The following is a 25,441-nucleotide window of genomic DNA, read 5'->3' on the forward strand; positions in this document are numbered from 1 at the left end:
TGTGTGAAGCTCTTTGATTTGGCGTTTTTCGCGAAATTTTACTATTGCATGGTAAATTTTTCATAGTTACTAGTGCTGGTAACTATTTTTTGCGGCTAAAATATTTTTAACATTCATTTTAACAATCCTTGTGTAAAGCTCTTTTATTTGGCGTTTTTCGCGAAATTTTACTATTTCATGGTAAATTTTTCATAGTTACTAGTGCTGGTAACTATTACTAGTTGCTAGAACATTTTAAATATTCATTTTAACAATCCTTGTGTAAAGCTCTTTTATTTGGCGTTTTTCGCGAAATTTTACTATTGCATGGTAAATTTTTCGTAGTTACTAGTGCTGGTAACTATTACTAGTGGCTAGAATATTTTTAACATTCATTTTAAGAGTCCTTATGTTAAGCTCTTTGATTTGGCGAATTTTGCGAAATTTCACTATTGCATGGTAAATTTTTCATTGTTACTAGTGCTGGTAACTATTTTTTGCGGTTAGAATATTTTTAACATTCATTTTAACAATCCTTGTGTAAAGCTCATTGATTTGGCGTTTTTCGCGAAATTTTACTATTTCATGGTAAATTTTTCATAGTTTCTAGTGCTGGTAACTATTACTAGTGGCGAGAATATTTCTTACATGCATTTTAACAATCCTTATGTTATGCTGTTTGATTTGGCGTTTTTCGCGAAATTTTACTATTGCATGGTAAATTTTTCATAGTTACTAGTGCTGGTAACTATTACTAGTTGCTAGAATATTTTTAATATTCATTTTAACAATCCTTGTGTAAAGCTCTTTGATTTGGCGTTTTTCGCGAAATTTTACTATTGCATGGTAAATTTTTCATAGTTACTAGTGCTGGTAACTATTACTAGCGGCTAAAACATTTTTAACATTCATTTTAACAATCCTTGTGTAAAGCTCTTTCATTTGGCGTTTTTCGCGAAATTTTACTATTGCATGGTAAATTTTTCATAGTTACTAGTGCTGGTAACTATTACTAGTGGCTAAAACATTTTTAACATTCATTTTAACAATCCTTTTGTAAAGCTCTTTCATTTGGCGTTTTTCGCGAAATTTTACTATTGCATGGTAAATTTTTAATGGTTACTAGTGCTGGTAACTATTACTAGTGGCTGAAACATTTTTAACATTCATTTTAACAATCCTTTTGTAAAGCTCTTTCATTTGGCATTTTTCGCGAAATTTTACTATTGCATGGTAAATTGTTCATAGTTACTAGTGCTGGTAACTATTACTAGTTGCTAGAATATTTTTAACATTCATTTTAACAATCCTTGTGTAAAGCTCTTTCATTTGGCGTTTTTCGCGAAATTTTACTATTGCATGGTAAATTTTTCATAGTTACTAGTGCTGGTAACTATTACTAGTGGCTAGAATATTTTTAACATTCATTTTAACAATCCTTGTGTAAAGCTCTTTCATTTGGCGTTTTTCGCGAAATTTTACTATTGCATGGTAAATTTTTCATAGTTACTAGTGCTGGTAACTATTACTAGTGGCTAGAATATTTTTAACATTCATTTTAACAATCCTTGTGTAAAGCTCTTTGATTTGACGATTTTCGAGAAATATTACTATTTCATGGTAAATTTTTCATAGTTACTAGTGCTGGTAACTATTACTAGTGGCTAAAACATTTTTAACATTCATTTTAACAATCCTTTTGTAAAGCTCTTTCATTTGGCATTTTTCGCGAAATTTTACTATTGCATGGTAAATTGTTCATAGTTACTAGTGCTGGTAACTATTACTAGTGGCTAAGACATTTTTAACATTCGTTTTAACAACCCTTGTGTAAAGCTCTTTCATTTGGTGTTTTTCGCGAAATTTTACTATTGCATGGTAAATTTTTCATAGTTACTAGTGCTGGTAACTATTACTAGTGGCTAAAACATTTTTAACATTCATTTTAACAATCCTTTTGTAAAGCTCTTTCATTTGGCGTTTTTCGCGAAATTTTACTATTGCATGGTAAATTTTTAATGGTTACTAGTGCTGGTAACTATTACTAGTGGCTGAAACATTTTTAACATTCATTTTAACAATCCTTGTGTAAAGCTCTTTGATTTGGCGTTTTTCGCGAAATTTTACTATTGCATGGTAAATTTTCCATAGTTACTAGTGCTGGTAACTATTACTAGTGGCTAAGACATTTTTAACATTCATTTTTACAATCCTTGTGTAAAGCTTTTTCATCTGGCATTTTTCGCGAATTTTAACTAGTTCATGGTAAATTTTTCATAGTTACTAGTGCTGGTAACTATTACTAGTGGCGAGAATATTTCTAACATTCATTTTAACAATCCTTATGTTATGCTGTTTGATTTGGCGAATTTTGCGAAATTTTACTATTGCATGGTAAATTTTTCATAGTTACTAGTGCTAGTTACTATTACTAGTATGTATTTTAAAACGTCTAACATGGATTGTTATAACCCTCTACCCAAGGCTATTGCTTGCTTCTATCTGTTTTACCATATCTATTGATTTAATTATTCGCACAGATTATTCCGTCGGCCCTTTATAACGAAAACACGGCGAACACTCCGTGTGCTAAAGAGAGCCGCGCGCGCCGTCCGGTGAGCCGCCGTGTCCTCTCGGTAGATGCTCGGTGTTCCTACACGCACGCGGCAGAAAAACGCAAACGCAGTTTCCGAACCGCTCGCGCTCTCGAATAGGCGCGCGCGAATTCGCTCTGCTCAAAAATTTTCAATCTGCGTTTTGGTCGCAAATTTGTCGAGAGAATTTCGAGCAATCAAATGTGCCCGTGAACCGAGAACGAAAGAGCTGCGTTTTATTTGCTCTTTCTCAATCGACGCACTCCTGCGTGTTGAACCCTGGTGAAAGGTAATGCCTTACTTTCGATGAATAATTTGGTGTAGTCGTGAAATAGTGTGATTCAAAAATTCAATTGAAACCAGTGATTGAATTTTGCTAAGCATGAATTGATCAACCTTCTCTCGCTCACTGCTTTACTCGGAAGCAAAGGTTGCTTTGAGGCAGCGAAAACGACAAAACCGATGATGCATACGCTCTCAATATGGCCCGCCTTCAAGAAGCAGTAGATATACATTCGAGGCAGCGAATCCAAAAAAACAAACGAATGGCTCTCACTCATCTCCTGTTACAACCTTGAGGGAACCGAATTCAAAAGGCAGAGCAAACCCGAGTCTCCTCGTTTGTGCCTGGATCGAATGCGTGAGGTTTTTCTGCTATTGCTATTATTGCACAGCAACCGCACGCAGGCAGCTAGTTTTTTCGTTTCTTTTTCCTCCCCCCTCTTTGCACTATACGTTGCGGGCCGTGCAATGCAATAAGTTCGGTTGTTTTTGTTGTTGCCTCAACCTTTGCGCCGAGGTTGAAGATGTTCTCCTCAACGACAGCTATCGGCTGGAGTTCTTCAAATTCAAGTACGTAAATGAGTATGTGTGCCTCGTCTTCTTCATGCATCATGTAGCAACCGAACGTTGAGAGAGTTCGTTCGGGGCAGCAAACGAATAGTGTCTCTCAGAGCAGATCCTCCTCATGGGGGGAGGTTTGAATGAATGTATATGTATCGTCTCCTGTATAGCTATGCGAGGCCTCAAAGTGTGTATTTTGAATGCCTCTGATGAGAAAATTGGTGAGGATTTCAATCACTGATTGAAACTGAAAAGGAAATTATCTCAAAAAGTTAATTGAAGAAAATGAGAGGTTCCGGGATGAATTCCTTGTTCACGAAAAATAAGGAGGTTTCATGTTGTAGCATTTTAAAATGAGCGTATTTGCTACCTAACATGTATAAAAAAATTTGTATCACTGTAAGAATGACAGGATAACGATAACGGGCGTTTAACGCCAAATATTTTCATCGTTTTAATTTTAAATCCGTTGGAAGAGCACTCTCGATCCGAAAAGCGAACAGTAAAGACGTTAAAGTTAAAGCTACAAAAGTAAAACGTTTTTCTTCTGCAAAATTATCCGAGAGTTTCACCGATTTTCCGCTAGTACCGGCTACAATATGTTCGAATTTTTATGAAGATAATGTCAAATTAAAATCAAAATGTACCTTACACAATATTTATTTAAGATTAAATTTTATGTCTCATTAATTTCAGCGAAAACCAAGTTCGGAAGATCCGGATGTAGAAGCTTTTGAAAATCTTTCTGGAAAAATCTAAGTAACTAACAATGTAGAGCAGAGCCCTGAATCGGAACACATTATGCAGTCCTTGGAATCTGTTGGACAGTTCCATGCTAATGTTACAAATATAAATTCGATTTAATGCAACTCAGTGGTCCCGAGATGAAAAAGCAAACCCTGCAATTAATGAACTGAAAATTCTATCGAATGGATATAATGTATTTAAATACATTTCAATCTTTTTCAGACAATGATTGCAAGAGACACCGATTCCGAAGAAGACGGAGCTGGATGAGGAATCATTTGGTGAACATTTTCTTCCCCATATCGATTCACTTGTAAGATGTTTACTCACAAATAGATTTGAAATGAAATCAATTTTATTATTATTTTTAGATGTTTTTCAATGCTGATATCTGGTCAGCAAACTTTGAAGACAGTAAGTTCGAAACTATGATGATGATATTTTTTTTATGATGATATTTTTTTGATGATGATATGATGATGATGATATTTTTTCAACGACACAATCTTACTATTGTTGCACTGGAGGACATATTACGGATGGTAAATTTAATGTTTGTTACTTTAATTTATTGACCTTATGGGTGAAAAGTGATGTCCTTTTTAATAGGGCATCTAAAGATTATGAAATTTTTATAGATGGAGAGAAGGTTAAATGAAATGAAAGATGGTGAAAATGAGCGGGGCTGCCAAGAGAGACATCGAAATCCGGATCCGAGAAGCCCGATTTGCATTTGCGAATCTTGTGCTCACGTCAGATATCTCTACGAACGAAAATTCGTATCCTTAACTCAAACGCCTAATCCGTATTGCTTTGCGGGTGCGAAACGTGGTGCACATATGCGGTGACGACGCGAAACGCGAAACATTCGCGCTCGGTGGCCTGGCAACTGGATCTCAAACGCTGAACTTCATCGCCGGTGTCATCAAAAGGCGCTAGAAATCGAGATTCGGGAACGTAAGTGGAGATGGATTGTGCACACGCTGCGAAGAGATGAAAACGAGATTTGCAGAGAGGTGCTTGACTGGAATCCAGATGCGCATCGAAGAAAAGGCAGGCCCAGAAGCTCATGGTACTTAACTTAATCGTTCTAAAAAGAATGTTATTGTTTGGAATCATTTGCCTACACGAAAAATTGTAAATATGTGAAACAACTTAGAAAGTAATGTTTTTTTTACAGTTTAAATATGTTAGGGTTTTCATCCACCCATGAAGTATACGGTGATTTCAAAATGGTAGAAAAGATTTAGGTATTATGATGAAGTTTGTTGTTCAATTGAAAATCATTGTTCCGTTAATTTAATACCGTCAACTGGGGCAACATTCAACACTTTTCAACTTCAATGGCTTCTAAAATCTTAATGCCTACAGAAAATCATACCTCTTGTACATCAAAACTTTTAAGGTTGATGGGACATTAAATTGACGTAGTCAGATAAAAATATTGGTTTTACCAGTTATTTTTAAATTTTCAAAAACATGCGAATTTCACCCTACTAAGAAAAAGGGATAAGTTGTAACAAAATCTGTTATTAATGAAAAATCAAGTTAAAAATTTTGAAAATGTAAGTTTTTTGATACATTTGTGATGTCATAACGCATAAAGCACCAATTGCAGTAATTTTTAGTTTCGTTCGAAGTAAATTTTTGGTTTTTTCTGTCTAAAATGATTTCAAGGAAAAAGTGTAAATTTGTTGCATACATTTAGGGGTAAAAAAATAATACAAAATATTCTATTAGCTTAAATCGTGAAAATAAATCTTAGGATGGATGAAATTTGAATGTTAACAAATGCATAATGCAAAACAATCACATCCCAGCATATGGAAACAAGATTTAAGTGGTTTAGTTCTGATTTGCATTTTGCCCTAGACAGGAAACTGAATTATAAAAATATTTATTTAAAAAAAACTTGGTGATCATCCGAAAAATACTTTTAAAACCAACAGTGTTGGTATAGGATAATAAAAGCAGTATAAAGTTTGTAGGTGATATCATTAAGCCAATCCGTCATACTGGATAAAGTTTTTTACGGCATCGAAAAATGTAAAAATTTGTACATCTATTGCTCGATTTTTCAATTTTTTTATGAGAACCAAAAACTTTTAAAAACTCTTTCACGATGTTAAAAACTATGTTATCATCATTTTGTTATCATTCAATGATAACTTTATTACAGTATATTCAAATTAAAATTTAATTAGGGTTGTGGTATACAAATGTTGCATCTAACCTAGGGTTACCATATCCTTCAACGCAAAAAAGAGTACGTTGAAATCATATTTCAAAATATTTGGGAGAAACCAGGAAATTTTAAATTCAAATAGTGACATTTAGTTGCTAGTTATGTGACTTATGACTTTTCAAAAAATACTTTTACAAATTGAAAGTTTTCGTTTTTAGTTGTTGTTCATTTTCTTGCAGATTTTTAGTGAAAAGTCAAAGTATCGTTGGATTATTCGAAAAGATAAAGATAAGAACATCGCAAAAATGAGAAAATGTTGCATTTCAAAAAGAGTTCAAATTGCTGTTGTGGTCTATGCTAACTGCTTAGGCGCTTATTGCTTGCACAGTTTATTTCAACGCCTGGAAGAAGCTTTTCTTAAATGCGGTTTTAAAACGTTCGAAGCTGTACTTATAGAAAAGTACTTCTGATGAAATAGCAAACTTGTGTTTAACGAAAAATTTAGGTTTTAATCGATTTGTGATGCTATTCATTTAAATTCATCGTTTGAACAACTCAACAAAGTAGAGAAACCTGAAATACCGTGCCATGAATGCATAAAGTGTTGCATTTCTTTCGGACTTCATGAACATATAGGAACACAAACTTAAGAACTGGAAAAAAAAGTTCGTTTTTCTGATAAAATGTCTTTCAACAAAAAAAAAGAGTACATTCCGCATGATTTTACAAAAAGAAGAGTACGCTCATTTCTCAATCGAAAAAGAGTACATGTACTCTTAAAAGAGTACGTATGGTAACCCTAATCTAACCCTGCTTTTGCATGATGCACCGTTTGACGGTACGAGATATGTTCCTATGATTGTTACAAATCTTTCTGCATCGCAGTGTGGTCAAAGTGAGTTCCATATAAATTTTGTTTTTCACCTTGAAAACTTATTAACAAATCGGGGCTTACATACAAGTTTGTTGGCATAAATCGAGAACTTATCAAGCAAAAGGAAAAGAGGTTGTTTGCGTACGAACAATTTGAAACCCACCTTTGTTGCTGGGTGGAGTCGGAAAGAAGGAGACAAGTTTTTATTCGTATTATATTTGGCATAATTTGAAAACTAATCAGACATATAAAGCGAAATGTTACGTCATGTAAATACTAAACATGTTTTATAGTACAGTCCCCCCACAATCATGGGTCACACACAATTATTAGTCACCGATCATTAGACGTACTGAAATCTACTAAACTAAATTAAATTATTTCATATTATTATTTTTAGTATATCTACAATATCATCAAAATGCATTAAAAATATTATTTGTGCGTTTGAAAACAGTAAAATTGCTGTTTGAATACTTTTTATCAAAGGTGAACTATAAGCTGTCGAACTATCTCATAAAATTCCGATGTTATAAGGTTGACATCTTTAATCGTTAAGCCCATTATGCTGGCATTTCAAAAATTCCAACTAAATGAATTGATCCCATATAAGCACAAAGGACGAGTTTACATTTTCCAAATTGAACTGAGCGAATAAAACACGAAAATTCAATAATATTTGGCGAAATAAAAGTGACCCATAATTGTTACAGCTACATCATCCACCAATTCCACACAATCATGGGTCACTTTTTTGCAAGCGAAACAAAACATTTCTTGATTGCTAGCTCAACCCAATTGCCCCTTGAATGTATACTAGGAATGAATGCCCCTGAATGTTCGCCAGAAACTTGTTGATTTTCATGTTGATATTCGGGTGTTGCCGTGGACTTCTATGTGACTAATAATTGTGGGCAATTGGACTAATAATTGTTACTAGCTACAATTTTGACCCATAATTGTGGTTTTGAAAAACGTTGATTGATTCGGTTAATTATGTTATTTTTTAACAAAATTGAAAATAAAAACATATTTGAGATCAAAGAGGAAGTATTTAATGACTGAAATTCATGCAAAGCTTGATATTTTGTCAATTAACACCCAAATAAACGAACATTTTGTGGTAAAAGGTTAAGTTAATTGACTAATGATTGTGGAGGGACTGTAGTTCGTGAGCACTTCTTGCATTAGAGGGAAACGGCTTGAAATCAAAATAAACATTTTTACATCATTATAAACCCATGAAGCTTATAAAAAAAGAGTGAAAGTTTCAGATCTTGAATTTTTTTTAAGAAATTAGGCCCGTGCCGAACATAAATTTGGTATGTGATGATAATGCTTCTAATAAATTCTACCCGCTCATTTTCACCATCTTTCATTTCTTCTTACTTTCTATCTGTCTATAAAATTTCATAATCTTCAGATGTTCTTACTGAAAAGGACATCACTTTTCACCAAAAAGGCCGATAAATTAAGTAACATTGAATCAAATTTGTTTATCTTCTGCATGATTATGAATGCAAATCTCAAGAGAGCTAACACTTCGAATCAAATATTCGGATTTCAATATTTATCGTAGCACGTAAGATTGCCTATGTTTTTTTCAAAAAGAGATACAGTCCCCCCACAATCATCAGCCAATTAACGTATCCCTCCACCACGAAATGTTCGTTTATTCGGGTGTTAGTAGACCAAATATCAAGCATTGCATGAATTTCAATCATTCAATGCTTCCTCTTTGAATTCAAATATGTTTTTCATTGAAATTTTGTTAAAAAATAACATAATTTACCGAAACAGTCAACGTTTTTCAAAACCACAATTATGGGTCAATATTGAAGACCGTAACAATTATTAGTCAAATTGCTCACAATTATTAGTCACATAGAAGTCCATGGCAACACCCGAGAATCAACATGGAAATCATCATGTTTCTGGCAAACATTCAGGGGCATTCTACGATAGTATAAATTCCAGGGGCATTTGGGTAGAGCTATAGCAACCAAGAAATGTTTTGCTTTGCTAGAAAAAGTGACCCATGATTGTGTGAAATTTGGTAGATGCTGTAACAATTATGGGTCAATTTTATTTTGCAAATATTATTTAAATTTCACTTTTTATTCGCTCTGTTTCATTTGTAAAATGTTAACTCGTCCTTTGTGCTTATATGAGACCTATTTATTTTGTTGGAATTTTTGAAATACCCGCATAAGGGGCTTAACGGTTCAAGATGTCAACCTTATAACATTGGAAATTTGGGCGATAGTTCAACAGGTAATAGTTAACGTATGACAAAAACTATTCAAACAACAATTTTCTGTTATCAAGCGCACACATAATATTTTTAATGCATTTTGATGATACTACCGATAATTTATAAAAATATAATATGGAATAATTTCATTCGGTTAAGCAGCAATCAGCTGTTCAAATACTCGGTGACTAATGGTTGTGTGTGACCCATGATTGTGGGGGGACTGTAAAATGTATTCCATTTACTGAAAATCAGTGCTCCTTAAGGCTTCTTATTTATCTGCAACGTTTTGTATGCGTGAGCCTGTCAGTTAAATCCGGTTATCGTCGTTCCATTCAGGTTTCTTTCCCTCCTTTATACTTTTATCCAAAGCAATATTGCATGCAAATGCTTTTCATCCATCGAATATCCTTTTCAAACGGGGAGCTTCTGGGCGTGTCGTGTAGCTTTTGCGCAAGCTTCGGTTGAAATATTTCACCAAAAGCATCTAGTTGAAACGGTTTATTCCTGTGAAATTGCAGTAGCATGCCAGGGGTAAGTTGTGCAATATTTATGTTCTAGATTTGAATTTTCTAGAGTTTGTTGCCATTCATTTGAAGCTGAATCTGATACTGATTTTACATTGGGGCGTTACAAAAGGGGAAAAAATCCCAAAATATTTGATTCACGGAAAAATAACATCATTTGATTTTAAATTTCACTTAACCGAGATGCTCTTTCCCATGCTACCTTAGAAGAATTGGTTTCTACAGCTAGAAAATTGGAAATCGAAAGGCTTTCAAAAGATATTCAACTTTTTTTTCTGTCAATAAAGCTTTTATGAAAAGGCATTTGAGTGCTGCCTACATTTATGGGTAAAAATTCTACACGAAATTCTTCTAGCTGAAATCATAAAAAATAATGTTTGTATGGATGAAATTTAAATGCTCATAAACTCATGAAGCAAAGCAATCACATTCCAGCATATGGAAACAAGATTTGCAAGGTGTCAAATTGATTAGCATCTGGCTGCATCTTACCAAAGACCACTGAATTAAAAAAAATATTTATTTTAAAAATTAGAGATTGTCCGAATAATATATGTACGTATATATGTATGTAGAGTGCCTATAAGGAGAGTGACGACATTCTATCCCACTCAAAATAAATTTCTTTGGAAACAATTAAATATACAGCTGGTAGCACTGGTTCAGTTTAAGCCTTCAAGTGACTTTTGCGAAATGATGCTTTTGTTTACTTTTTGTGGTACTTTGATTGTCGGTTTAGTGGTTTATTGCGTTTAGTTTTAGTCAGAAAGCATAAGAATTTGTTCGAAACAATGAAGTGTTTTGCTAAATATTGCACAAATAAAACAACACCGGGATTCAAGAACATTGGGTTCTTTCGATTTCCAGCGGATGAAGACCTGCAAGTTACATGGAAAAAGTTCTGTGGATTCCCAGATCATTTCGAAATTACAGCTAGTTGTCGAGTGTGCAGCGTAAGTAATCGTTGAAATATAAGGAGCTAACTAAATATATGCGAAAAACAGTTTCAGCAAAGAAAAAATTATGCGGCGACGTACGGCAGTCCCAGTGTACGATTGCGTTCCACAGATTGCCGACTTTACTCTCGAAGAAGATGACCTGAGCGTATCGAATGCGAGCAGTACCATTGAGGAACCTGGTTCGGCAGTTAACTCTGAGGTGCCCTTCGAAAATATGATTCCAGTAAAGTGCTCCTCGTATGACGAACACCAAGCTGTTTGTGCTGGCACAAAGAGGATATATGAGAGGTAAAAGTTTGTACATAATGGGTTTCATTTGGACTTATGATTAGTAAATAGAACATTTCAGTTATTTGAACAAAGTAAACCGGGAAGTAGTTGCATTCAAGAAGCGCTGCCATGGTCTTGAAAAGGTTGTCAACCAAACAGCACTTGATTACCCAACAACCCAACGCTCTCAACAGGACATTTAACTCCGATCAAGTCGACATGCTTCTGTACCAGAAAAAACGATTAAGGCAGTGGAGTAATGAGACTGTGACAGAAAGTCTTAAGACAAAATTCGTGTGCGGAACGAAGGGTTACGAGCACCAGCTGAGTAAATATCCTCTTCCATCCGAACGCACGTTGGAACGAAAAGTGGAAGATTTGTCTTTCAACCCTGGAATTTTGGAAGATGTATTGGAGCTTTTGAAGCTGAAAGTCAGTACAATGCAATGCACACAGTCTGTTATCACTTCACGGGCAAAAGTATCCCGGGTAATGATCTGAAAGAGATCATCTTCAAAATTATTCAGGAAGTGGATCCATTTGGATGCATTTCTCACCTCAGACTGCGGTACAAACAATAAAAAGTTGTGGAACGCTCTGGGTTTGAAATTCCACAAATATGTAGTGCTCAATAGTGAGGCTATCGAGCACCCAACAGATTAGTCGAGGAAACTGGAAATCATTCCAGATGTAGTCCACGTTTTCAAGCCGGCTGTTCAAGGATGAATTAAAAATGGAGAGCTGTGGCTACCACCAGATTTGGTGGCATCTAATGGGTTCTGTTCGAATGAAGTCAATATTCAACACCTTCACGATCTCTTACACTACGAACAACAGAACTTGCTTAAAGTCGCCCTTAGTCTAAAACCGCCCGCATGGAGCAGTATTATACAAGAACGATTTCCATTATCTTCTTCCCGAGACACCTATAAGATTCCCTTTATCGTTTTTGGATTGTAAATCGTTTTTTCATCAAATGGAATCGTTTAGACACAAATAACGATACAGGGAACGGGTTGTTAAGTAAAGAAACGATTCATTTTTTTGCTTTTTTCTAGAGAGATTTTTCTAGAAAATGTAGCAAAACGATAGATATAATCGTTGTTATATAATCTATTCCAACTGTTTAGAATGATACCATGTATCTTTAACAGATCTTTTTACGTTTTATAGAGCAAAAGAAATCGAATCGTGTTAAAATGCATTAAATATTATTTTATTTCTTAGAGTATGGCATTTGATAATAACATTATTTTACCGTTTCAGGCCCTTGTTCTTCACTGCCAAAATCGGCGTATTTTGATAATTTAGCACATGTTTGGTACAGAAAAAGTACTCCAATCAAACAAGCCTTGTAGGCTACATTTTTTAATTTTAAGGTAATTATGATATAAAAATAATTCTTAAAAAAATATTTTGTTTTAGATTTTCTGAAACCCTGACGAAAAACTCATCTCTTACTAACAAAGTATGTATAATGAAATGGATACATTCGGCAAAATGAATTAAGACTATTTATGGTATGCCTTGTTCCACATTCGGGTTCAGTCCTACATAGAAAAATCTCATGGTCATATTCAATTTGCAATCAAACCCAGAAGCTGCCGATTGGCATTTGACTCGCTGTGTCGACATCTGAAGACATTTTCATCCACACAAAGAAAATTCTGCATTTAACTACATTCGCGATTGTTGAACCATATCTGCAAAAAATGGATTTTGTTAAGAAATGATGAAATATTGAACATATTGTGTTTGATATCTTACCCTAAAATCAGTCAACATAGCAACATATTCAAAATTTTCTGCTGATGGTTTTTGGTGCGCCATCGGGTGATGTTGACCGATGTCCAACGGGAACTTTCGAAAAGGCCTCACCTAAATTCTCGCATCTTTCGTTTGCGATACGTTCTGTAACACTGATGACGCTAATGCTTCCAGGATGTGTTACGCAAATATCCCAATTAGCACTCTGTCCAGAGTTCATGCAATCTTACACTAATCTCAGCAATCTGGATCGTCTTACCACAGACTAGTCTTACTACAGCCACGAATCAATACCACCGGGTTGTCATTCATAGCTTCTATAATCTTTCCACGCAGAGCAGCAATCGGTAATTTTTTCCGATCACATACGCTCTTGCAGCTCAGAACCATGCTGCAAGCGTCCCAAGAAACTTTCTGCAAATCTTCGCTCAATTGCTCCAGTGATCCGTGGCCAGATTAGTCTATTCAATGATGCAGATAATCCACGGATTCCAATTGGTTTGCGGCCATTCGCTTGTTGATATTTATTGTTCGGCAGAGTTCCGATTTCCTGTAAACATTGTGAAATTTTTTAGTTGCTCCAGATAAAATAAAACTGGAAATATACCTTGCCGATTTCAAGAAACCTTTCTTTGTTTTTCGCATCCGGGTCGAAAACTGAGCCCCTTCCGCCGTGCGAGATGACTACTTATGGCAAGTGGGGTAATATGAGAAACGCTTACGGCGGATGTTTGCTGTTAGATTTGGTGGTGCTGCTGTTGCCGCTGCGGGTGGTGATGATGGTGATACGATCAGTGACGGCTGGCTTTGCCTCAGCCAATAGTGGCTGAGGAACTGGACATGCGATGTGATTATATTTCCACCACACATTGCTACTGATGTTTGTGAAGTGGTGGTGGTCGTTGTTATGGTTCCGCCTGCTGACATTTAGAACCTGCAAAACAAAGAAAAATCTAAAAAACATTTAACCAATAAGGAATGGTGGAACTTACCTCCAGAGCTGCGTTAAAATGTCCTGTTTCCGCCTGTAATTTTCGATGCTAGTTGAAATCCGGTCATTGGCCATCGAAATAAACTGCGTAACCGCTAACATACTCGCTGATTTCCGCTTCAACGCTGTTACATTTTCGATCAGCACTGTCCGGCTCCTTGCACTGGGCTTCTCTGATAATCAAACGAGCCCAGGTTTCACTTTTACTGGATATTTGAGAATCGTATTCGCAATCGCACGAAAACGTAGGGCTTTTTACCACGTTCCTTTCGGGAGTGACGGATGCTGCTGGGAATAGAACACTAGAGGCACCATCCACTCTGATCAATTGTTACCGCTGCTTGAGCCACTTTCGCTGCCGGGTGCTCTTCTGCCGTGGGGTAGAAAAATTAACTATACTTTCAGCTCTTTCAGCGGAAATCGGGTAGTGACGAGAGGGAACGCTTCCGGCGGATATTTGAAGTTGATTTGGTGGTGCTTCTGCTGCCGTGGATGGTGGGGATGGCGGGACGATCGGATAGCGACTGCTGTCTGTGGTCGCAATCGTAGTCAAGGAAGTGGACGAGTGATTATATTTTCTTCGCCAGAGTCATGTTTACTGCTCTTGTTGTTGTGGTGCTAATTGTTCCGGTCCAGTGTTGTTCGGCGACGGGACTGCTCTGGAGTTTGTACGGAGCTGTACGAAAGGTACAAAAAAATTAAAATTTTCGCTAAACTAAACTATTTATTTACTATTACCTTCACTGCTTGCGTTGCTTGTGGCCTCGGTGCTCTTATTTTGCGGTACAATTATGGTCATTCATGCTTTCTCTGGCCAAACTTGAGGGGTTTTCCGGAACCGTACGAGTAGCCTCGTGTTATTTTTTCAAATGTGACGTCACAGCAGCAGCGAAGACACGTTACGTTCAGATGCGCGAGTATTCAATGGATCTGAGATCATTAATCGTATCTTTCAGAAATCTTTTTTTATCATTCCAAGCAAAGACACCATAAGCAAAGTCGCAAAGTAAATCGGGACGATTAACGTAATCAGAAGCAAATAATTTAGACGATTAAGTGTACGGTATTTGATTATGCGGGCGGAGGGTGTAGAATTTGAAAAAAAGGAACAACCGGAACAACTTTGATGTGATGAAGGTCATAAATTCTGAAAAATTTGTTATCCGTAATGTTTCGGCCGCACTTCGATTCTACAGTCATGCTGCAAACCGACCTGAAGTTCTACCAACCGCATATTTCATAGAAACACTATCACAATGAATGGTTTCAACTCTCGAAAAATACATCGTTGAAAATGGCTTTGAGCAAAGGTGAGCAAAGATTCTGTAATACTTTTAATGATTCAGTTAATATAGAGAATAATTTGGCTAGGGGTCCACAAATTACATAATTTGTTACGAAACCACCATAGAAAAATTTCTTGCCTCCCAAAACCCCCACATGCCAAATTTGGTTCAATTTGCTTGATTAGTTCTAGAGTTATGCCCCCCCCCCCTCTTCGAGAGGGAAAGGGTCTGAAACCAGCATAGAAAAATTTTTTGCCTTCTAAAACCCCCACATACCAGATTTGGTTCAAATTGCTTGATAAGTTCTTCCCGGTCACAAACCATCATAAGAATCTTCCCTGTCCCAAAATCCTCTGCATACAAATTTTTACTAGTTTCCAAGCCTATATCTTTAAACTATGTCTGAGGACGAAATTACATTTTCTTAGACTCTTTGCATGTAGATTGACTCATTTTTTTATTTATATTCTAGCAAATTCGCAAAAGTATAATGAGACGCTGCAGTTCTATTTTTTTTTTTCAAAAAATTCATTTACGCTGTGGAGGTAGGACATAAACGGTATTGGAAACCATGGCAGGCAGGCATAATTCTAGCAACGAATGCCATACTCAAGTTGCAAGACATGTTTTTGAACGTAAAAGGGTACAGCTTCCTATTTACAGCGAGATTCACTCAAGATTGTGTCGAGAATATCTTTTCTCAAATTCGAATACGACAGAAGAAACCTACCGCCTTGCAATTCAAATGCTTCCTCAAATCGTTAACCATTTCACAGTATTTGACAGTGGTTTTGCGGGTCATCTTATGAGACAGACGACACAGATTGGCTTTGGAACTTTCTCTTTAACGTGAAGCAATTGAAGGAGAAAAAAGTCATTGAGGAGCGGTTATAAACGAACTGACTAAGATAGACACGCAGGCAACATTGACGGAAATTAGCGACAATGAGAAGAATGTGGTCTATCACCTTGCAGGAATGATCGTTTATAAAGTGGCAAAGCATGGCGCAGTTTGTCAACAGTGTGTTGAAAAAATGCTTAGCCACAGAACCATTTATCTCGAATTACACAAAACTAACCATTACTAAAGATTTCACAGGTCAAGCATTGGTATACGTAAATGAACCAACCTTTATCTTTTTTTTTTTTGAAGTTGGAAATTGTATTCAGAAGAGAGTTGGAAAGTATGGAAAACGATATCGTGTTTGATGTTATTGAAGCGCAACTGAAACATTCATGCTACACATTTCATTGAATGTCATGATTTAAAAAAGAAACTTGTATTTCCGGTTGAAAATTCATCAGCCAAAGAAAATTCATAAGAATAAGTACGATAGTTGATCGATGGCAATGTAACTCTATTGATCGACAGGTTAGATGTTCCAAAAAACAATAAATAGTACAGTATAATCCAACTCTTGTTCATTCATTTAATTTTTGCCATTCCTGTGAAACCGAAAATTTAATTTAGGGATAACGAACAGATTCTTTTTTATTTAAATAGGTAACAAAAATAAAAACAGTTACAAACATTTTGCTGTTTTGAAAACACAATGAGCACAATACTCGCAATATATTTTTCTTCTCAGGCTGAATTTAACAAGTCATTTGTTCGTTTGGAATGACACTGACAGCTCATCGCTATTCCAATTTTGACATTGGCGCCACTCTTCTTATAGGCACTCTATATGTATGTTCAAACAAGGCTGTGCTGGTATAGGACAATAAAACCAATATGTAGTTTTAAGGTTGGAGCGGTTAAGGTAACCCTGCATAGCTGCAGAAGTTACCACAACATCCGAAGTGGTACGTCAGCACTTAATGTGCTACTTGCCGCGAAGGAAAATAGGAAACAGTAAGACCAAACTGTGGTCGAAATAACAAACATCAAATTTGTCAGCACAAAATGTGCTATCAACGATGGCGCGGACTCAACGACCGAGCTCGCGCACCCAGCCAACCCAGCAGCAACAATGTTGCATTCATTTCGTGAATAGCAGCCAGAAACCTGAGACGCAATTCGAGATGTGGCCGTTTACAAGGGAATCGCCACCCGAAGTCGCCGTGGAGAATAACATCTCCACTCACAACATTGTGGGCTACTCTGTGGACGCCCTGTTCATCATCGCGGCGATCATCATCGTCATCGTCTGGCGTTGGCGCAGGAATGCGCGACGCCTGAAACAACTGGAGGGCGCAGCGACGAAGCTGCGTCAGCAAACTTTAAACAACTCTGTATGATACAGTAAAATAAATTCCAGTCTTTTTAAGTCTCTCTAACCGTTGTGTCGCGTTTTTCTGTTCCGATGACATTTCTGTGTTAAACCCTTGCGGGAGCGGGGTTTTACCTTAATTTCTAATCAGGCTCTTTCTGCCTGGAACAAAGGTGAAATCATTAAGCCATTCCGTCATACTGGGTGAAGTTTTTACGGCATTGAAAAATGTAAAAATTTGTACATCTATTGCGATTTTCAAAAGGTCTAATAAAACCAAAACTAGCTCAAGGTGAGAGAAACTATGTCATCTTCTTTTTGTAATCATTGAATGATACCTCGATTATTATAAAAAATTTAATAAGTGATATGGTATACAAATGTTGCGTCTAATCCCGATGTTGCATGATACCTCGCTTAACAGTATTATCTTTCATTCCCGAGTCCCAACAATCCATAATAAATTCTTCAAACTAGCCTTGTACAAAAATATACACAAAATTTACAAAATTATTTTTTCTCTTTATTTCTCTCGAATTTTCCTTGATTTTTCTTTCAATGATTCAAATAATGTTCCACAAATACCTACCATATGTTTGCCTAAACGAATACACTGTAAAAATTTCTTCCTAACACAATAGTTCAGACATGATTTTTTCCATATTGTATTGCTGTAACTTAGTAACGTAGAAAAAACCTAGAAATGCATGGGTTCTTTATTTTTACCTTGATTATAGTTGCAGAAAATGGATGTCTTTCCTAGCGTAAATTCGAAAAGCAAGGTTACTTATTAGAAAAAAAAAAAGATTTTCTTATAATCTAGATGCTGTTTTGTTGTTCGATAATTTGCACAAAAAGTTACAGATTAACGTAAATTCTAAACGTAAAGTAAGTCTACATTGTCGGTGTTAGTTTTAGCTGCACCTAAGTTGCACAAACAAATGAGTAGAAAAGAAGTTGAAGGTTGCCAAATTAAATCTTTCTGGACTAAGCAGGTTTCTGTTGTTAGAATTTTTTGTTTAAGTTGTAGTAACTAAAGAATTTGCTGTTCAAGTTTTCAATTTTGTTTCAGTTGGAGCACCATATAGTTTTACAAAGTAGGTACCTTAAGGATGTTTTTGTCTTAAAAACAGCTGCTATTTCAATTCATAGTTTTAACATGGAATATAATTAAGTTGAAACTGCATCCTAACCAATAATGGGTTGTCAAGAATTAAACATTTGTCAGTTATCAGGGCAATCTAGTCCCTCGGTTAATTTGTTATTAATATTGAGAAACGTTTTGTATAAATATAAAAAGAATACTGGTAAACATGAAGGTATTTTTGCCTAACATACACTTTTCTCATCTCTCTGTCAGTTGCTTGTAGTGGAAAACTAAGCTATTGATTAACGTCGTAAATAGTAACTGAAATCTCGGATTTTTTTTCCTCTTCTCTCATTGATATCTTTTACCGATTCCAATATAAAATATGTGTCATATCTCATAAACGTTAGTTTTTTCAGTGTGTGTATTTTTTGTTTGTTTTTGTATCAGTCATTGATTGTTTGCATTCATGTTCCGAACAATGTTCCTGCGTAATAAAAAAAGACTCTTAATTACTAGAGATATTTTGAATGTCCCGGAAAACATTAGATCCTCTACAAGTGATTTTGTATGTTTTCGTTTCTGATCGCTTTGCCTTGCCGTAGATTTTTACGGTATTCCTTTTTTATTTTTATATTATCTCTTCAGCAAACCTTAGAGATGCAATTTGTTTACCAAATACTATTTTACAGAGACTTACAGAGATTTCCTCTAACTTCTACAACTTTATGTGATTCGCGAAGATTTGCACTGATAATATGTGGGTTGGTGTGGGTGTTTCTGTGTACGTGTGTAGTTCTTCTCGAGTTTGTGAAGTGAGGGTAAGTGGTTTTTAATAATCTCAAAATTTTTGTTTCTTAGCTATGGATGTGGTTCAGTACAGTAGCGTAACTGGAAAATTTCATATCGATATTTTATTTGCCGATAGAATTGTTCCTTCCGATACGCCACTATAAAGTGATTGTATATTTTACACGATTTCTCCGGAAAAATCGACTTAACATTAACTATTTCGCTACTGCGGTGCCAACTTCTTTTTACAATTTTGCGTTTTCACGATTTGTGGGAAATTTTTTATTCTACTTATGAGATAACGAATATTTACGGTTTTCGAATTTGTGTTTCGCGACATTGCATATGTTTATGTGTTTGTTTGAGTTGTATATGGACCAGCACTGGACGACGAGTTTCGAAAACCAAGCGTTTTAGAATAGTTGTTACCAAAAAATTAAATAAAAGCACGACAGTTAACGAATAAATTATCCTACTGATTAAATTCGAGGCGATTTGCTACAGCTAGCCGGAGATCACCAAGTTAGTTTTGATTTTCAAGTTACGTTCGTTTGTAGGCTTAAGACATTGCAAATTTAACTAAAATTTTAGCACTTTGTGGATGAAATTTTGCGCACTGATTTAGAAAACACAACGTATGCCGACAAATTTGCCTATATATGATATGGATGTTGTAGCTATTACACAATAGATGGCGTCAAATAAATAGAATAATTTAACCTAGAGAACAGCGTCGAAAGTGATGTTCTAACACTACTCGGGTTGTTAGTCTTCGTTCCTAGCACTAGATGTCGGTGTTCGTTGCTCCTGCAGAGCTGCTGTCAGACCTCTGTGTGCTGCACCGTGTTGGCCCACTTGACCTTGTTCTGTTTCGGAGGCCGCGATTGCGATGATTGGCCACCGGAAGAAAGCGACGACGCCGACTGATGCTGCGGATGATGGGACAGCACCGGTGGGTGCAGATGATGATGTGAGTGGTTCAGCGATTCCTGCTCAAATTCCGAATCATCTATCTCGCACAGATGAGTCGAAAGGTCGCTATTCGAATGATTGGAACTATTCATATTGCGCGAGTGGCTGAGAAGCGAACTTCCCTCTCCTGAAAATATGCAATTGATCACTTTAGCTTATTCACCAACCTTAAAAAATTAAGCCAACTCTTACCACCACTGTGCAGTACTAAATCGATATCACTAGGTTCGCGTCGGTTGCGCCGCTTCTGGGGAAACCCGTACGGTGTGATGTCCTCGTCGTCCGATTCGACCAGCTGGTGAGGACCAATTTCCAGACCGTTCAGGGGTTTCCGGCTGCCGGCGGCGACTCCACCACATCCGCCGATGCCGCCCGTCAGTGGGGCACTTTCGCCCTCCGTTTCACTATGGATATTGTACTTGGGCAAGTAGCTATTCGGGTGTCGTAGATAACTATCAGCTGTGGAAGAAAAAATGGGAAAAATTTCCTGTTGAGTACTGGTAATTGATCCAAATTTGACACAAAACGTTTTTATATTAAAAAAAATGAATGAAACTCAACAACAATAAAGCATCAAAAGAACAACCATCTAATGAAAGAAGTTTTTACTACTGAACTTTTTTGTTTATTTATTTTATTTTATACATGGTTCAGGAACAAATAAAAAATAGCATAACAAATAAACATGAGACATATACTGAGAAATTTTTCAATGTGTTTCAAATTCCAGACAATTCAGACAACAGGTTGATACTACGATGGGGGAGCCATACATACATTTGGAAGTGAGTGAGGCGGAGAAGGGCGATTGTCCCAATCCGTTCGGCAGGGTTGGATTATGGCACTCGCCGGTTAGGCTACTCGCCGAGCCGGTTAGAATGCCGGCAGACATTGAAGAGGGTGAAGACCCCTTAGTCGGAGTCCAGCAGGAAGTCGAGGAACTCCTAAGCTCCCCGGAACTTCAGGACCCTGAGACTTCTGCTGAGCTAGTGGTTGCAATGGCGGGTATACAGGACCCTGTGGATTGTGTTAGAAAAAAGTCTAACATCCACAAGACAGTGCGGGAGAAACTTGTGTGCGGAAGAAGGCACGTGAGTACGTGGTGACCCCTCTGCGGGCGGATACAAGTCGGCCGAAGAAGGTCAGCGTCTGCGTGCAGACGGACGGCGGAGAGGAGTTTGTCGGAAACGGCAAGCGGAAAAGAGGGTCTCCAGGAGAAACGAGACCAGAAGCCCTGGTGCCGGGATCCTAAGTGTCGTAACCAGGGCCGTCTTCAATGTCCATGTCGTCGGTATCTCAGAAAAGCTCCCTCTCGAACAGCTTGCGGGATGCCATCGATTTCATCGGCTGGCTGGACCTCGGCTGGCTGGAACCCGGACGACTGGGACCCGAATGGCTAGAAACCGGCTGTTTGCTGGCCATCTTGCTGGGACACGGCTTGCCACTGATCGTCGAACTAGGTTTTTCCATCACTTGTATAATTTCACAACTGTTACAAGAATGTCTTTCTTGGTCACACTCTGCATGTACACCCAAAGAGATGTCCGTGATAGAGACACTCTTTCCAAATGCATTGCAAAAACCTCTTTTTTGGAGGAATTCGATTAGTGATTTCGAACGTTTTCTCTAAATATTTTCTAATAAAGAGCTTAATTTATGTATTTTAAGTTATCCAAAGAAAAGCTTGAAGTATTAGGCCACATACAAACCATATTTCGCTTAAAATACCGAATAATTCAGCAGTTATAAGCCGAAACTGATATCATTTTAATCGGATTTCTAAATCATTGATCCTTATTTTTTCTTCCTAGTAGCTGGTATGTACCACACTAAGGTCCGGCAGAATCCGGGCGTAAAACATGATGAAGGGTGTTGCCAGCAAGATTCGGGATATTGCCAGCAAGATTCGGGATAACCCCTCTTATCATCGAGCCACTGGTAGCGAATAGGAGAAACGTCAGGATTATACTTGCAATTATCACTATCACTTCATTCAACTTTAAGCACCCCATCAAACGTGCGTTTCAACACATTTCAACTTAGTTGTTAGCAATTATATGAAAATTCCTAAAATAAATGAATATTTTGTTGTGGAAGAACCACTATAAGGAAACATAATGTAAGTCATTTGGAAAAAATTGTTAAAAAACTGTATTAAAATATAAGATTAATTTACAGTTTTGAGCTGACTGCAACTAAAACCACCTGCGAGTTTGCTCCAAAGAATTCCGAAAAATAGTGTCCACAACAAAGGGAAAGGCCAAGCTCCCGAAGCGCCAACTGAGTGGCAGACGGATGAGCGCAAAAAAAAAAATGCCACGAAGGCCGAAGCCAAACTCAAGCCCAAGCCCAAACCCAAACGGGCCAGGGACAAAGGGGAGGCGTTGGTGGTGAAAGCACCGGAAGGAACCTACGCCGATGTCCTCCGTCAGATGAGGACAAGCGATAGGCTGGTGGGCCAAGGAGGGGATGTCAGGAGAATCTGCCGAACACGTTCCGGCGAGATGATCCTCGAGCTCCAACGTGGCTCAACGGTGAAAAGCGCAGAGTATAGTGCGCTTACCCAGGAGATAGTTGGCGAAGCTGTGGAAATCCGAGCCCTTAGCACCACGGTTACCGTCAGGGTTAAAAACCTCGATCGAAGATCAAAACGGACCAGATTTCGGTCAAGATATGGGAAGGGCCTCCCAAAACCGGGACACATATGGTTTCTGTGGAACTTCCAGTTGCGGCATCAAACGCAGCACTCAAGTGTGGGTGGCTAAAAGAGTTTATCTGCCAGATAGCCATCCCCCAGCAACCAGAAAGGTGCTTCCGTTGTGTGGAATATGGGCACAAATCTTTCGCCTGCAAGGGCACTGATAGGAGTGACTTGTGTTGGCGGTGCGGTGAAGCCGGCCATCAGGCGGCTAGTTGCACCAAAGACCCAAAGTGTCTCCACTATGGTGGAGGACACAGGGCTGGCAACCCTAGGTGCTCCGCCTTCCAAAAGGCGTCGGCTGCACCTTCGCGGGGATAGAAGCGGTCATCATCAATGCGGTCATCAATCAATCAGCTGATGCGGCAGATGGCATTTGAGGAGAAGCTGGATGTGGCGTTAGTGGCAGACCCGTATCGGAGGACCTCGGATGGCAGTAATTGGGTAACCGATAAAGCCAAACTGGCCGCGATATGGGTTACAGGAAGATACCCCATACAAGAGGTGGTGTCTGCTGGAGAGGAAGGCTTCGTGATAGCCAAGGTAAACGGAATCTTCGTCTGTAGCTGCTACGCCCCGAAGGTCGAAGGTCTCATGGGCTGGAGCCCCGTTGTCATAAGCGGAGACTTCAACGCGTGGGCCGTAGAATGGGTAGTTGCCTTACAAACCCTAGGGAACAGATTCTACTGGAAGCCCTGGCAAGGCTGAACGTAGACCTGGGGAATGTAAGCTAAACAAGAACCTACCACAGGAATGGGAGCAAGTCCATCATTGACGTCACCTTCATTAGTCCGGGATGTACGAGCGACTGGAGGGTAAGCGATCCGTTCACCAATAGCGATCACTTTGCAATTCGGTATCGGGTGGGCACAAGTACGCGGGCATGTAGAAGAGGTACGACAACAGGAGCACGCTTCTGGAAGACAACACAATTCGACCAGAACGTCTTTGTCGAAGTGTTAAATTGGGAGCGGAACTTGAAAAACCTGTCCGCGAAAAACCTGACGAGGGTAGTCGCACGCGCATGTGACGCTGCGATGATAAAGAGGGCCAAGCGGAAGGAAACTCGGCAACCCGTCTACCGGTGCCTACGGGCTAGACGACATATGAGAGAACGAGAGCGGATCGAAAAGTGCCCTCTGCAGGGCAATCAAGGCGAGCAAACGGAACGATTCAGGCAACTCTGCGATGACGCCAATGACAACCCCTGGGGCTACGCTTGCAGGATTGCCATGGCCAAGACGCGGAGCGGAGGTGTGCCACAGGAATCGTGCGTATGCCGATTCTTCTGCGTATGCCGAGCTGTTATGTACGTCGTGAACGTTGTGTAGGATACCTCCACCGCCGCGGAGTATCTGAGTAGAACGCGCTCCCTACGACGGAAGCTGCAGGGATAAGACTTGACCTTATTCGCAGTCGAACTCGTAGGAGGAAAAGTATTTACGCCGCGAAATACTCTCGGGTAGGGTGATTTCATGTCGTCGGCGGGTGAGTCACTCGAGTTCGCCGGGAATCATCCAGGTAGTTTCGTAAAGCCCCAGACGTGTGCTGTGACAGGCGCGTGTCCAGGATAAGCTGCTCTCGATTCGGCACACGGACGGGCAAATAGGAGAGGCCCTCGAGCCAAACCTAGCGGAGCTAAGATCTCAAGTCGTTAGAGGAGAGGTCGTTGTTCTCTTGCAGTGGTCTCGAACGCAGGCGGAGCGCACAATAGTCGTGCAAACCAAGCGAGCCTCGAGCTACGAGTAAAGGCCGGACCTCGAGTCGTCAGAAGAGAGGTCCTTAGACTTGAATCGTAACAAGAGGCAGGGTTTACATATATGCTGGAGTTCTGACTTGAAATTGAGTTAGCCGATGAGCGCTTAAGCGCGGACTTGGTCTCACATCTCGGGTATTTTTTTTCCGTGCCGTGTGTGGGTTCATCCCACTAAAACCACCTTGGACTTCGTGTGCCAGATGTGCCCCTTGGTTTCACCCTATGATACTACATCAGGGGGTAGGCTGTGCTCATGCACTTATACATCTCACCCTTTTTCTTTTTCTCAATTCATCTTTCTCCTTTTCTCTATCGCCAACTTCAGACTGGTACGGGAGACCCCGGGAGACCCATCTCGGGTACAACCTTCGATGCAGGTCCGGATGGGAATTATGACCAGAGGCCCCAGGTGGACTTTGTGGCGTAGGGGTACTTAGTATCATGAGTCGTCCAATTGCATCCATGGATCCAGAGTAGCATACTAGGAGGACTCGGTCGCTTGCCGTGCCTTGGAATGCAATCCGTAATAAAGATTTACCACCTGGGTGATCAACTTATAAAAAACAACATACATACATATGTACATGGAGGTGCCGACGTTCGACGGATTCCGTTATTTCGTCACCTTCATCGACGACTATATCCAA

At 38.6% G+C, this 25,441-nt stretch overlaps 1 protein-coding gene and 1 pseudogene across 4 annotated transcripts in view; one reads left to right on the forward strand and one right to left on the reverse strand.

Annotated features, from left to right (window-relative positions):
* The first annotated feature begins 15,284 nt into the window (after window positions 1-15,284).
* Window positions 15,285-16,632, forward strand: LOC129746637 (uncharacterized; annotated as a pseudogene).
* A 1,358-nt stretch (window positions 16,633-17,990) lies between these two features.
* The window catches only part of LOC129745917 (fat-like cadherin-related tumor suppressor homolog), a 740,130-nt gene continuing 732,679 nt past the window's right edge, over window positions 17,991-25,441 (reverse strand). For all 4 annotated transcript variants that reach the window (XM_055739309.1, XM_055739308.1, XM_055739307.1 and 1 more), the window contains 2 exons: window positions 20,533-20,799; window positions 17,991-20,467 (listed from right to left, as the gene is read on the reverse strand). In XM_055739309.1, the coding sequence (XP_055595284.1) occupies window positions 20,190-20,467; window positions 20,533-20,799 (545 nt within the window). In that variant the 3' untranslated portion in view covers window positions 17,991-20,189. The remainder of the gene's footprint in view (window positions 20,468-20,532; window positions 20,800-25,441) is intronic.

This window comes from Uranotaenia lowii, chromosome 2, assembly GCF_029784155.1.
Source record: "Uranotaenia lowii strain MFRU-FL chromosome 2, ASM2978415v1, whole genome shotgun sequence".
Taxonomy (NCBI): domain Eukaryota; kingdom Metazoa; phylum Arthropoda; class Insecta; order Diptera; family Culicidae; genus Uranotaenia; species Uranotaenia lowii.